General features: G+C 36.6%; 2 protein-coding genes across 2 annotated transcripts; one reads left to right on the forward strand and one right to left on the reverse strand.

Annotated features, from left to right (window-relative positions):
• The first annotated feature begins 8,472 nt into the window (after positions 1 to 8,472).
• LOC112057041 (uncharacterized oxidoreductase SSP0419-like) lies at positions 8,473 to 9,402 on the forward strand. Its single transcript, XM_024097534.2, has one exon. The coding sequence runs from the start codon at positions 8,509 to 8,511 to the stop codon at positions 9,154 to 9,156; it is 648 nt and encodes a 215-aa protein (XP_023953302.1). The 5' UTR covers positions 8,473 to 8,508; the 3' UTR covers positions 9,157 to 9,402.
• A 2,295-nt stretch (positions 9,403 to 11,697) lies between these two features.
• Positions 11,698 to 12,444, reverse strand: LOC112048220 (3-oxoacyl-[acyl-carrier-protein] reductase FabG-like). Its single transcript, XM_024085680.1, has one exon. It carries the CDS (start codon positions 12,439 to 12,441, stop codon positions 11,698 to 11,700), a length of 744 nt encoding a protein of 247 aa, XP_023941448.1. The 5' UTR covers positions 12,442 to 12,444.
• Between the last annotated feature and the right edge of the window lie 2,191 nt (positions 12,445 to 14,635).

Below are 14,635 nucleotides of genomic sequence, written 5' to 3' on the forward strand. Positions count from 1 at the left end.
TATTTTTATAAATAAAATTTAGTCCACTGAAAATAAACTCGTGACAAGGACTTTTGTGTGAGATTAAAAATTTTGAATTTGTTAAGTGCGCAACTCGATTAACTCTGGTTATTTATCAAAAATGGAAGAAATTACCCAGATTTTAAAATGTATTCAAACCGACCTGGCCATCCAAAAGAAAGAAATGAAAGAGATGCAAATAAGCATAACAAGCGAAATCAATAAAAATGTTAATGAGAAGTTTCAGGAAATTGATAATAAATACAAGAAACTTGAAGGAAAATTGGAAAAACAGGAGAGACAAATTGAGTACCTAGAAAGACAAAATGTAAAGAAAAATCTAGTGTTCTTTGGGATACCGGATGATGAAAAAAACTACTTTCAACTCCAAACAAAAGTAGTTGACGTAATTTCCCAAATTATGAAGGTACCCTGCTCTACCTCCGATATAGAGTCCATTAGACGCATCGGAAAAAGAGGAACTAAAGATAGACCCGTGTCGATTACACTACTTACGATGGGGAAAAAACTAGAAATATTGAAAAACAAAAAAGCCCTTTTACTCTCTACGTTCAATTTGAAAGAAGAGTTCACTCAAAAAACGTTAGAAAAAAGAAAGTCTCTTCAGCAGCAAGTTAACAAGCTAAGAAACGAGGGCCAAATTGCTGTACTCAAACATGATAAAATAGTTATTTTAGAGAAAAAGGCAGAAAAGAAACGCACGTATTCATCATCACCACCAAGTACCGAAAGCGGCAAAACACCTTCCCAAATAAGCAAAAAAACCAAAACTTCTATGAGTACTTTCTTTGCACCTCGAAATACGAAAACTACACCCATAGGAAATGTAATATCCCTGGTTGATGCTAACACTAACTTAAAATAGCAACCAATAACGCCTCCTCTCGCTCTCCCAATCCGGCCGGTCACCGTGGGAGATACAGACCACAACCCTCCAGAGAAAACAAATCAAGAAAACATTATGTCCAACTTAAATCCCAACTTATTCTATATAGCAACTTACAATGTCCGAACTCTATCAACCTATGAACGGCTACTAGAATTTACCAACTCACTGAATAATATTAAATATGACATAATAGGCCTATCCGAAATACGAAGGCTTGGAAACTCAATTCAAGAGCATGATGATTTCATTTTCTACTATAAAGGAGAAACTCCTGGGCTTTATGGCATCGGTTTTATTATAAAAAAATATCTGAAAAACTACATTGAGTGCATTTCTGGTTTATCAGAAAGAGTAGCGCTACTAAACCTAAACTTCAACAACTTCAAGGTTAGTCTCTTACAAGCTTATGCTCCTACGGACTCAGCAAGTGACGAAGATGTAGAGAAATTTTATAACACTATCGACGAAGCTTTAGCACTCTCAAATACGAATAATATAATAGTAATGGGCGATTTCAATGCGAAAATTGGCCAGCCAAAACCAGAGGAATGCATAATAATGAAGAATAATGGCTATGGAGAGCGCAACAGTAGAGGTGAAAGACTTGTCGAATTTGCATACGAAAACAAACTGGCTATTGTCAATACATTTTTCAAAAAAATGCAAAGCAGAGGTGGACTTGGAGGTCACCTGATGGTAAAACCAAAAATGAAATAGATTATATTTTAACCAATTTACATAAAAATGTCTCAAATATAACAGTGATAAATGTACCCTACCCTTCAGACCACAGATTAGTCCGGGCCACATTCGGACTGCAGAAGATAAAGCCTAGTAGAAAGCAGTATACCAACAGTTCAAAAAGCATACTTAAGTCAGACGAAGAAATATCAACGTATAGAGAGCTATTAAATATTGCCAATATCGATTTACTTCCAGACAAAAACGAGGCTGTCCAAACATACTATGACAGAATAATCGGAGTAGTTGAGGACTGCCAAAATAAGGCAAAGACGCCCAAGACTCAAAACACATATAACTATATTATCTCCGAACACACAAGAAATTTAATTAACCGAAGGCAAAAACTACATAGTATTAAGCCAAAAACACGCGCAATAAAAAACCAAATTAAAGCTCTTTATAAACTTATAAGTAAAAGAATCAGAAACGATTATAGGCATTATCGCTCAAATTTATTTGAAAAACACTTAAACGCTACCGGTGGTCTTAAAAAAGCTTACAGACAGCTTAATTCACACAAAACCTGGATCGAAGGACTACAAGGGACAACAAAAGCCTTAAAAACTAGATCAGACATACTACACGCAGCAACAGCTTTCTATAGAGATTTGTATAGCCTACAGGGTCAATCACCAAACAGTGTTGTGTGTGAGGATAATGATGTAGCGATAGAGCTGTTTGACGAATTAGAAATAATCAGAGAAATAAAGAAGCTAAAAACAGAGAAGAGTCCAGGCCCTGACAAAATTACCAACGAAGCTATTAAAACAGCAGGGGAGCTTCTGACTACACCACTAGTTCATCTATTTAACATGATTTTAAGATCTGGTAATACTCCTAGACAGTGGTCTCAATCAAACATAATTTTATTATACAAGAAGGGCGACCCTAAAAATATTAGCAACTATAGGCCAATAAGCCTACTCTCCACAATTTATAAACTTTTTGCTTCACTTTTAGAGAAAAGGATCAGTAAATCGCTAGAAAAACACCAACCAATCGAACAAGCCGGATTCAGGAAGGGTTTTTCAACGGTCGACCACATACACTCATTAGAAATGATTATAGAGAAATATCAAGAGTTTAGGAAACCAGTGTACATGGTCTTCATAGACTACCAAAAGGCGTTCGATACTGTACTCCACTCGGCAATTTGGGAAGCTCTAAATTCTCAAAATGTAGAGCCCATATATATTAGAATTTTAAAATATCTATATAAAGAGTGTACTAGTAAAGTGAAACTAGAGAGACTAGGGCAAACTATACACATTAGTAGAGGCGTAAGACAGGGCGACCCTTGCTCCCCTAGAATCTTTATAGCTGTCCTTGAGATGGTGTTTAGTAAGCTAAATTGGCAAAATTATGGAGTAAAAGTAAACGGAAAATACCTGAGCCATTTAAGATTTGCTGACGACATCGTATTGCTATCAGAAAACAGCAACGAATTAAATTTAATGCTGCAAAGTTTAAATATAGCAAGTAGAGACGTTGGCTTAGAAATTAACCTTAGTAAAACAAAAATTATGACAAACTTTGCTGAACACCCTATATATCTCGATAACATGCCTATAGAATACGTAAGCAGGTACATGTACTTAGGCAAACAAATTTCCTTTCACAGCCAAAGTAATGATCTAGAGGTAGAAAGAAGGATCAAGGGTGGATGGAAAAAGTTTTGGACACTTAAGGAAATTCTAAAAAGTAACATGCCGATGAGAATTAAAACAAAGGTTTTAAACACTTGTGTGCTGCCATCAATAACATATGCTTGCCAAACATGGAAGTACAATGTTCGTACAAAAAACAAAATTAGAACTTGTCAAAGAAGTATGGAGAGAAGTATTATGAAAATTAAAAAAATTCAGAAGATACGACATTCTACCATACGTCAAAAAACCAAGGTTACAGATGCTCTTCAATACTCTCTAAAACAAAAATGGCGATGGGCAGGCCATGTAGCAAGGATGAGTGACGATCGTTGGACAACAAGACTGACATCGTGGTCAGGCCCCCCGGGTTACAGGCGAGTTGGCCGACCACTTGGTAGGTGGTCCGACGACATCGCAAAAATCGCTGGCAATACATGGGCTAAACTAGCCAAAGATCGGCAGAGATGGTCTGAACTGGAGGAGGCCTTCACCCTCTCCTAGAGGGGTTCTTGTACCTATTACTTTTACTAATCTGTCTATAATATTATATATTACTTGTAAGACAAGAAATAAAAGGCTTTTTTATTTTATTTTATTTTATTACACTGAACTAGTTTTATTTTTTTAAACTATCATTTCATTCCCGAAATTGAACCTACCTAACTGGACTGTGTGTCCTAGGTATATATATTCGTCTACGATTTCGAGCGCAGAGACATCAACAATAACTGGGTGAAGCGGTACATTAAGCATAAGACATGATCTTCGTCTTACACATGTTCATTTTAAGTCTCACACGTTGAGAAACTTTGATGCGGTCTTTGAGCATGATACTTAGGTCATCTAGAGTCTCTACCATAATGACCACATCATCGGCAAACCGTAGTTTAATGATGTACTCACCATTGGTGTTGATGCCAAATCCGTTCCAGTCCAAAGACTTAAAGACGTGTTCCAATGCGGCGGTAAATAGCTTCGGGGAGATTATATCTCCCTGCCGCACTCCTCGCTGCAATTTTTCGAGAAAAAGGTGAATCGCCGAATCCAGCTCGGCTGGGCAGGGTTTGGGAAACTCCGCGACATCTTTTCGTCCAAAATTCCTCAGTGTCTGAAGACGAAACGTGAAACGAACGAAAAGTGTCTTCGAACAGTGCGTGTTGCCAGTGATGACCTACGGATCCGAGAATTGGTCGCTAACTATGGGCCTTATTAGAAGGGTCAAAGTCACTCAGTGGGCGATGGATACTCCTCTTAAAATTATGTGCGATGGCTCATAAGATCCGAAATGAGGCCTAGAAAAATGTGCCAAAAGCGTGTATTAGCACATAAAAAATTGCAAAAATATTAACAAACAAGATTAAAAAAATAGCATTTCGTTCGTTGCCAACATTTCATAAACTATTAATATTTAAGAAATCGCAAAAATAGATTCTGAAAGAAGAGGAAATTTCCAATAAAAAACATCTAACTTCCAGAACTCTATCTCCATTATTTACAATTTTAATTTAACGCTGAAAAGAGGTTTGATGAGGATGCTATATTTTTGCATTAATTTTAAACTCAATCGTAATTAAAGATTGATTCGAGTATACCTACTGATTGAAGTGATTTATTAATTAACAGTGACTATTACATATTTTATTATTTTCTAAGAAAATATGTTTGTATGAAAAGAGGTAGATCTTCAATGTCATTAATTTAACTACATATGTCGTCGTCCCTTTTGCGTTGAGAAGATTTAATTTTTTTAATGTTATTTGCTAAAAAGTTGCAACAACTTATTTTGTGATGCAAGATAATTATATTAAAAATCTATACTAATATAATAAAGCTGAAGAGTTTGTTTGTTTGTTTGTTTGATTGAACGCGCTAATCTCAGGAACTACTGGTCCGATTTGAAAAATTCTTTCAGTGTTAGATAGCCCATTTATCGAGGAAGGCTATAGGCTATATATTATCCCGGTTTTCTCACGGGAACGGGAACCACGCGGGTGAAACCGCGCGGCATCAGCTAGTGTTAGGATAAAATTCTATGAAGATTTTATTTTTATCTTTCTCAATAATTATTTTTTGTCAACACAATTGTTAAATATGCCTACTAATTAAGAAAATTATTAGGCATACTTATAATTTGTGCGTATTTTATGTAAATTAGTAAAATCAACTATCGGCTTAATGTCTTTTATGTAAATTAGTTAAATCAACTTAATGTCGGTATGTAAGTTTATGTATAAGATGGTAAGTAATTGACATCGTATCGTCATGTAACACGTAGGTATTAAACCTATTATGAATATAATACACGCCATTGACGATCAATTATTCTCACGTTTCTGGAGCACCCACGACTATATCTGATCGTGTATTGGCCGCTGTGTGCATAACGGCTCGACTTATGAAACATCTTCGCTGCCGTTGCGCTGCAGAAACGTGAGAATAATTGACCGTCAATGGCTGACTTTAGTGGCGCGGAGTCTTTTTAATGCACACCATTGACGAACAATTATTCTCACGTTTCTTCAGCACCCACGACTATAACTGATCGTGTATTGGTCGCTGCGCGCATGACGGCTCGACATATGAAACGTCTTCGCTGCCGTTTGCGCTGCAAAAACGTGAGAATACTTGGCTGACTTAATAATACCTACCTACTGATTAAAAGCAAATTCTGATCATAAAATTGAAAGTTAGATTTTCATTAATAAAAATGATTATGATAAATTATAATGAAGGATTTTCATACAAACTTTTACATGTGTGTGTATGTAACACACATATATAAGATAGCCGGTAATTTAAATTACGTTGTATAAAAACATAAAAAGTTTTTTTCTTTGAATTAATACTCTCAAAACCTTGAAGCTATGGAAAAACTCCTTGTTGTCCAATTAGTATGGAATTATCGAATTACAATTAAGTTTTTTAAGTTGGCTTATGTTTTGACTCCTTTTCAAAAACAAGGCTCAGTCTTGCAGCGTTACTCGTTGTAAATAATATAAAGACTAATTACTAGTTATTAACACGTTTGAATATTTCGAAATCATAATAGGAATAATTTTGACGGCCTCCGTGGCGCAGTGGTATGCGCGGTGGATTTACAAAACGGAGGTCTTGGGTTGAGAGGCTGGGCCGATTGAGATTTTCTTAATTGGTCCAGGTCTGGCTGGTGGGAGGCTACCGGCAAAGACGTACCGCCAAGCGATTTAGTGTTCCGGTACGATGTCGTGTAGAAACCGAAAAGGCGTGTGGATTTTTATCCTCCTCCTAAACAAGTTAGCCCGCTTCCATCTTAGACTGCATCATCACTTACCATCAGGTGAGATTGTAGTCAAGGGCTAACTTGTAAAAAATAAAAAAAAAAATAGGTACAAAATGGACGCAGTTACGCGAAAACGTTCCATCCCAAAACTTGGACAAAATTGTGATAATATTATGACTATTCTTCCTTTTTTTCACATTCTGCATTGCTTCTACAAAATCCCAACAGTGACATACTGAAGTTATAAGTGTTGCCAGAAGGTTACTTTTGTAACCTTTTAGGTAATTTTTTGACTGCATTGGTAACTTTTAGGTTACTTTAATAAAAAGGTTACTTTTACGTGATATTTCGGAATTTTTAGAATTAACTTACAATTTCGTATATCTAAAACAGAACGGTCGTTAATCAAGAAATGCGGACAAATGCTCAAGAACTCATCGATGTTTCTGTGTCAATCTCACTATAAATGAAGACGTTACAATTGACGTTGCGAAATAAGCAAGTTGCAGTCACATTGAATTTCTTAAAAAAATCAAGTATGAATTTAAGAAATTGTATTTTTCTTATCCCATAAGTAAAAGGCAAACAATCAGGGCCTTACTTAAGATGATTCTATTTACGAGTAAAATCTCCTTCGGTTTGTAGTAATTTAGTACTTGGCTAGTATTCGTAACAGACAGATATTAAAAAAAAAACAAAATTACTTTAGCCCCCAGAGGCTGAAATGGTGGTTTAGCCATGCTGTGGAACACAAAAAGCAAGAGTAGTAGTAGTCAAAAGGTTACTTTTTACACAAAAAGGTTACTTTTTTTAATATTTCGGGTAACTTCTCATTAGATCCAACTGACAACACTTCGTTACGTCTCTTCTCATTTTTGGTTCATAACGTTACGACTATGCTTTGTTGTTTTAAACAAAAGTAAAAGATTTATTACCATCTGAAACATAGTTATTAATAATACGAATAATTTATTTGCTGAATTGTGGGTTACAATGGTTCTTACAATACGAAAAACAACACAATCTACTGAATAAATCAGCGTGCAAATTTTGACAGTATTTTACAGTATGTTACTTATGCTTATTTAAAAACTAATTAAATTAAACTGTTTATAAATATTTTGTCGTAGGGTAGGAGGGTAAGGGTAGGGTAGTGGTAGGGTAGGGGTAGGATAGGGGTAGGGTAGGGGTAGGGTATGGGTAGGGTAGGGTAAGTTTGGGGTAGGGAAGAAGTGCACATATGTAAAAGAGAACCTTGACCGGATCCGCTATTGAATATTATAATGTTTTGAAAAATTTTGTTATAGATCATTTATATAATTATGATCGATACTGAAGCCTTTTTTGTTATTTTTTGTCTGTCTGTCTGCCTTTTTTTGACCGGGCATCACGCTGAAACCAATAAAATCCATCACACTGTTACTAATAAGCTAAAGAAAATATTAAAATATTTTCTTTAGCTTATTAGTTTCCTGCATAAGTTTGTGTTTTTGGAGTCGGTAGTGTTTTGTTTTTTAATTATTTATTATATAAATAGCATAGTTTAAATAATATAAATAATTCCGTCCCCACTCCAAAAGGTTTCTAATTTCAAATAATATCAAGAAACAAACTGAACAAAATAAATCATCAAAATCGGAGAGATCAAAATCAAAATCGGAGCTGTTTCTGAGCAGGTCGAGGGTAAATGCCCTATTGATTAGCCTATCAACGCAGTGACCTTGACGTGTTTTGACATCGAAACGTAGACAGACAATCTTCAACATCATTTTTTATAGATTACAAGCATTTCAACTTTGCTAAGGCTGCTGTTAAATGAAACTAAACCGTATTACCTACACCTACAGTTCAATATACCATGAGTAAAAATCCTTAACCTAAAGGGTATAATAACTACATTCGTCTGAATGTGTCAATGTTCCGCAGAATACGGTGGTGACTACACAATGAGCTTCGAGAATAAAATTGCGATAGTGACGGGCGCCAGCTCCGGTATAGGAGCGGCCACTGCAGTAGCTTTCAGTCTTCAAGGCGCAAAGGTGGTGATGGTCGGTCGTAATGAGGCCAAGCTGACCAAAGTAGCGGCTAAATGCTCCAAACCGCTGGTAATACTCGCAGACGTGACCAAAGATGCTGACGTTAAACGCATTGTAGACGAAACAATCAAGAAGTTTGGTCAAATCGACATTCTTGTGAACAACGCTGGACTGTTACGCAATGGTGGACTTATTGAGAACGACATAATGCCGGCCTATGATGCCATCATGAACGTAAACGTCCGAGGAGTCGTCAATCTAACGAGCCTCGCTTCGCAACACCTCGCTAAAACTAAAGGAAATGTCGTCAACATATCGAGTGCCGCTGCATTCCTCACTCCAATGGTTCCAGGATCTTTAAGTTACTACATTTCTAAAGCTGCTATCAATCATTTTGGAGCATGTGCTGCGGCTGAATTAGCTCCTCACGGTATTCGAGTTAACACAGTCAGCTCTGGGCCAGTGAAGACGGATTTATTTGAAAATAGCGGCATAGATGTCAAGTATGAAGATTTTGAAAAAGTGGTCGCCTTGGGAAGAGTTTCGGAGCCGGAATAAATTGCTGACGTGGTTCTCTTCCTGGCGAGTGACAAGGCTAAAGGTATAACCGGATCCAACTTCTTGGCTGACAATGGTATGGTTATTAAACGCTAAATCATAAACTCTTTAGAGTGCTGACTTAAAAGTCAAATTTGAACCCTGACTAACAGCTTTTTCATGCAATAGGCATCTACAATATAATGCACTATTATGTTGTTATGGAGGTTAAGAAATAAATAGTTCTGCTACACTGAATTGGTTTTATTTTCTTAATCTATCTTTTGTTCTTTTTTTTAGTTTAGGTACACTCAAATAAGAATTTCGTTGTCTTATCTATACTTATAATAAATCTGTAGAGAGGTCAATTCTGTACATGAAATATATTTCCAAAATAACTATCAGGGGGTGATTAGTGGTCGATACTGATGCCAAAAATGCAATCAGTAAAATTTTTGTCTGTCTGTCTGTCTGTCTGTCTGTCTGTCTGTCTGTCTGTATGTTCTTTATAGAAACAAAAACTACTGGACGGATTTTAACGAAACTTGGTACAATTATTCTACATACTCCTGGGCAGGTTATAGTATACTTTTCATTACGCTACAATCAATAGGAGCAGAGCAGTGAAGAGAAATGTTGAGAAAACGGGAGAAGTTACTCAATTTTTTAAGCTTCCGTCGCGTGTACAGCCTTAATGGTTAAAGCTACATAGAAATCATGTATGACGGAAATGTTCTCCTTAAAATAATCTATAAAAACACAACAGCATATATATGTCTATCTTTTATGGTTGACTCACAATAACACGTGTAACTCCCGATAGCTTAGCAGTTCGGAGCTTTCTAATTATATTTGTCTACTTTTATGTTTATAACACTCATCAGTCATCCCTAATAAGGAAGTTAACATTATTACCTATTGAATAAAAAAAGAATCATAAAAATCGGTAAAGAAACACCAAAGTTATACATGAAATACGCTAAGCCATCGCGCGTGAATACTAATTCATGCTATATGGATTATTTTTGTGTAAAGGTTGCCGCGCTCGACGTGACCCGCGGGGGGGGGAATAAATAAAGAAGTGCAGCCTTAATGAGTAGGGTAGGGGTAGGGTAGGGTCGGGGTAGTGTAGAGGTAGTGTAGGGTAGGGGTAGGGTAGGGGTAGGGCAGGGGTAGGGTAGGGTAGGGGTAGGGTAGTGGTAGGATAGGTGTAGTTGAAAGTTTACAACGACTTTCACGCGGACGAAGTCGCGGGCGTCCGCTAGTATGACAATATTCACGTTAGTCACGTCACGAGTTTTTTCTGAGTTTAGATATAATAAAATCCGATTTTTAGAGAGACCCTTTTTTATCATATTTCATGCTTACTTGAATTGGTCTGGTTGTATGTAATAACGACTTGAAAAACTGTAAAATAATTTCAAAAATATAGACAAAAACAATGTATATCGTTCCAAAACATTTTTTAATTTCATTGTCAATAAATGTACTTACTCTTTAATCTTTCCCGTGTCTGTGGGTCTATCATTTTACAATTTAGCTTAGAGATTTTTAGCACTACAAAGCTGTAATTTTTCATGAATATTTATATGAATATTTAATTAAATACGCCAACATGGTGGTAAAATGAAATAAGTAATATGATAAATACACCCATTTATGTAAACATACTTAGAAGAATACATTCAAAATTAGCTTGAACATGTAATAATACTTCTTTTCGCTAGATGCAGGCGGCTCAGAATCGTGATGTTATGAAGTTCCTACAAAAGGCCTACGTCCTGCAGTGGACATCTATCGGCTGATATAATGATGACGATGATGATGATGATGATGATGGTGATGATGAAGTGACAATAAAATGCCAAGAAAACCATTGTTCATCGGCTGGAGTGGTGATAATTTTGATGATGATTGGAATACAGACAAAGTACTCCCTTGGTCTAGCAAATTCGAGTAAAAATCATCCACGTCAAATCGACAATTTCGCTTTACCGTTCTGTTGATTAACATCCGCAAGTACCCGAGTGGAATCGATTCGATCCAATTGCATCCTGATCTCATCGCAAGCCGATGAGTCGCAGTAATCTCATCAAGCCCACCAATCCGTGTTGCAGCAGCGCGGCGGGAACAAACTCTAAGGTGCTATTAAAATAAAATGTAAAATATTGACTATGATAAATTTTATAACTTATGTTAAATTTTAAAGTTATACAATTTTCAGATTTCAGGTTACAAAAAAATAGTAAAAAAAAACGGCCAAGTGCGAATCAGACTCTCCCACCGAGGGTTCCGAACATACGATCGTTATAAATAGTTCAGGAATCATTTGCGCATTTGTTGCCAAGATTTTCCCGAAATTCAGCTTCGAGTAGACCCCCTGTTCTTTTAAGATTGAATTACATATTATAGTTCATATATACTTAACAAAACCAAGCAAAACAATTTATTTCTTAACCTTCATAACATAATAGTACATTTTATTGTAGATGCCTATTGTATGAAGAAGCTGTTATCAGGGTTCAAATTTGACTTTTAACTCAGCACTTTAGAGTTTATGACTTAGCGTTTAATAACCATACCGTTGTCAGCCAAGAAGTTGGATCCCGTTATACCTTTAGCCTTGTCACTCGCCAGGAAGAGAACCACGTCAGCAATTTCTTCCGGCTCCGAAACTCTTCCCAAGGCGACCACTTTTTCTAAATCTTCATACTTGATATCTATGCCGCTATTTTCAAATATGTCCGTCTTCACTGGCCCAGGGCTGACTGTGTTAACTCGAATGCCGTGAGGAGCTAATTCAGCCGCAGCACATGCTCCGAAATTATTGATAGCTGCTTTAGAAATGTAGTAACTTATAGCTCCTGCGACAACTGGTGTGAATAATGCTGCGGCACTCGATATGTTGACGACGTTTCCTTTAGTTTTAGCGAGGTGTTGCGAAGCCACGCTTGTTAGATTGACAACTGCTCGGACGTTTACGTTCATTATGGTGTCGTAAGCTGGCATTATGTCGTTCTCAATAAGTCCACCATTGCGTGATAGTCCAGCGTTGTTCACAAGAATATCTATTTGACCAAACTTCTTGATTGTTTCGTCTACAATGCGTTTAACGTCAGCATCTTTGGTCACGTCTGCGAGTATTACGTGCGGTTTGAAGCTTTTAGCCGCTACTTTGGTCAGCTTGGCCTCATTACGACCGACCATCACCACCTTTGCGCCTTGAAGACTGAAAGCTACTGCAATGGCCGCTCCTATACCGGAGCTGGCGCCCGTCACTATCGCAACTTTATTCTTGAAGCTCATTGTCACCACCGTATTCTGCGGAACATTGACGCATTCAGACAAATGCAGTTATATACCCTCTAGATTAAGGATTTTTACTCACGGTAAATTGAACTGTAGGTGTAGGTAAGTCAAGGTCACTGCGTTAAATTGTTGTTAAATGTTCAAGCTGATTTTGAATGTATTCTTCTAAGTATGTTTAATTATAAGTAGGTATATTTATCATATTATTTTATTTTACCACCATGTTGGCGTGTTTATTATAAATATTCATGAAAAATTACAGCTTTCTAGTGCTAAAAGTCTCTGAACTAAATTGCGAAAAGATGGGCTCACTGACACGGGAAAATATAAGGGTATGTATTCCTTATGCCAGATATTATACTATACTAGCGGACGCCCGCGACTTCGTCCGCGTAAAATTCAGTTTTTCACAAATCCCGCGGGAACCATGGACTTTTCTGGGATGAAAAGTAGCCTATGTGTTAATCCACAGTAAAATCTATTTCCATTCAAATTTTTAGCCAAATCGCTTCAGTAGCCGCAGCGTAAAAGAGGAACAAACATACTTACACACAAACTTTCGCCTTTATAATATCAGTGTGATGTGATGTGATAGTGTGATGTGATTTACCGATCACTATCAGCCCATGTAGCCAAGTGGCACGTCGATTCTCTTTCTACGATCGCAAACGCTTCGAAAAGTAGAAAAATGTATGAAAACGACAGATCTTGATCACGTGTGTTGTCGATGGCAAATGTCCCATACATTTTTCTAGTTTTCGAAGCGTTTGCGAGATTTATAACGCGACCCAGGACTCGAATCTAGGACCTCGTGTTCCAAAGACACATGAGCTAAACATTGGACCAACGAGGGAGTTAATAACAATGTAATATGTACTTAATTTAAGCCTATTTACTTTGATGACACACAATAAGACAAAATAATGATCGAAAAAAAAGAATGATGAATTTATATTTAACGTTAATCACACTAATATTATAAAGGCGAAAGTTTATGTGTGTATGTTTGTTCCTCCTTTACGCTGCGGCTACTGAAGCGATTTGGCTGAAATTTGAAATGGAAATAGATTTTACTTTGGGTAAACAAATATGCATAGTTTCATCCAGGAAACGTCTAAGGTTCCCGCGGGATTCGTGAAAAACTGAAATCCACGCAGACGAAGTCGCGAACGTTTGCTAGTTTTATTATAAGCTAGTAACAACCAAAAACATCATAAATTCTTTGTTTAGAGTTAAAATGTCGCTGAGTTTACTTGACCTTCAATAAAATTTTATCTTCAGTATTAAAGACTGCGGTTAGGTCAGATTTTTTGAGTTTAAAAGATTTTTTTTTAGTTGTTATATATTATGTAATACATATGTAAATTTTAATTTTATATTTACGTATATATTATATTATATTTAGTTAATTATTTATATATATAATTACATATAATATATTGCACCTTCCCGGTCTTTTTTCACAAGTTCTCTCGTCAGGGGTTGCCTGGTAGAGATTACTCATAATAATAAGGCCTAATAAATTTATCTTTTTTATTGTTTTAATTTATAATTGTATTTTTGTGTGCAATAAAGTATTTCTTCTTCTTCTACTTTGCGAATTGTCGTTATGAACAATGAGATTTGATGATTTACGTTGTTTTTCTTCTTGAATGCTAACCCACGCATGACAAAAATTTACATTTTACTCGGATGGTGTGAATCCTGAAATGTATAGCTTTGCAAGTTCGTTGATGACACTCCCATGATATGCGGGCGACGGGGGGAAAGGACTGCGCGGGTATAAAGTCGGGCGGGGGCATCGCTACTTCCTCCCGTCCCGCGCGTACCATCGGGAGTGTTACGAACGAACTTGCCAAGCTCTAGCATATACAACATGTCTTAAAATAATTATCAATCGGAATACACAACCTTATTTAAAACTAATTAGGTGATGTATCGTCCACTTGCATTTCATCCATTAATTATTATAAATACCCGTAAACAAGTGTTTATTTTAGTTATTTACCTTTGTGTGTGGATCTCGAAATCAAAAACCAAAATTCATTGATTTCAAGTAGGCATGACAGAATTAAGACCTGGAGACCGCAGCAGAAAAAGCTGAAACCGGTAAGTGGCTCAAGTATGCCTCTCTGACAAAGAGTTACATATTTGTACTTTTGGCTTCTTTTGCCATGGAAACCCTTGGAGT

The sequence above is a fragment of the Bicyclus anynana genome, chromosome 23 (genome assembly GCF_947172395.1).
Source record: "Bicyclus anynana chromosome 23, ilBicAnyn1.1, whole genome shotgun sequence".
In the NCBI taxonomy this organism is placed as follows: Eukaryota; Metazoa; Arthropoda; class Insecta; order Lepidoptera; family Nymphalidae; genus Bicyclus; species Bicyclus anynana.

Excerpts from the sequence above, each read along its gene's own strand:
- LOC112057041 (XM_024097534.2), top strand. The coding sequence starts at position 8,509 with ATGAGCTTCGAGAATAAAATTGCGATAGTGACGGGCGCCAGCTCCGGT.
- LOC112048220 (XM_024085680.1), bottom strand. The coding sequence starts at position 12,441 with ATGAGCTTCAAGAATAAAGTTGCGATAGTGACGGGCGCCAGCTCCGGT.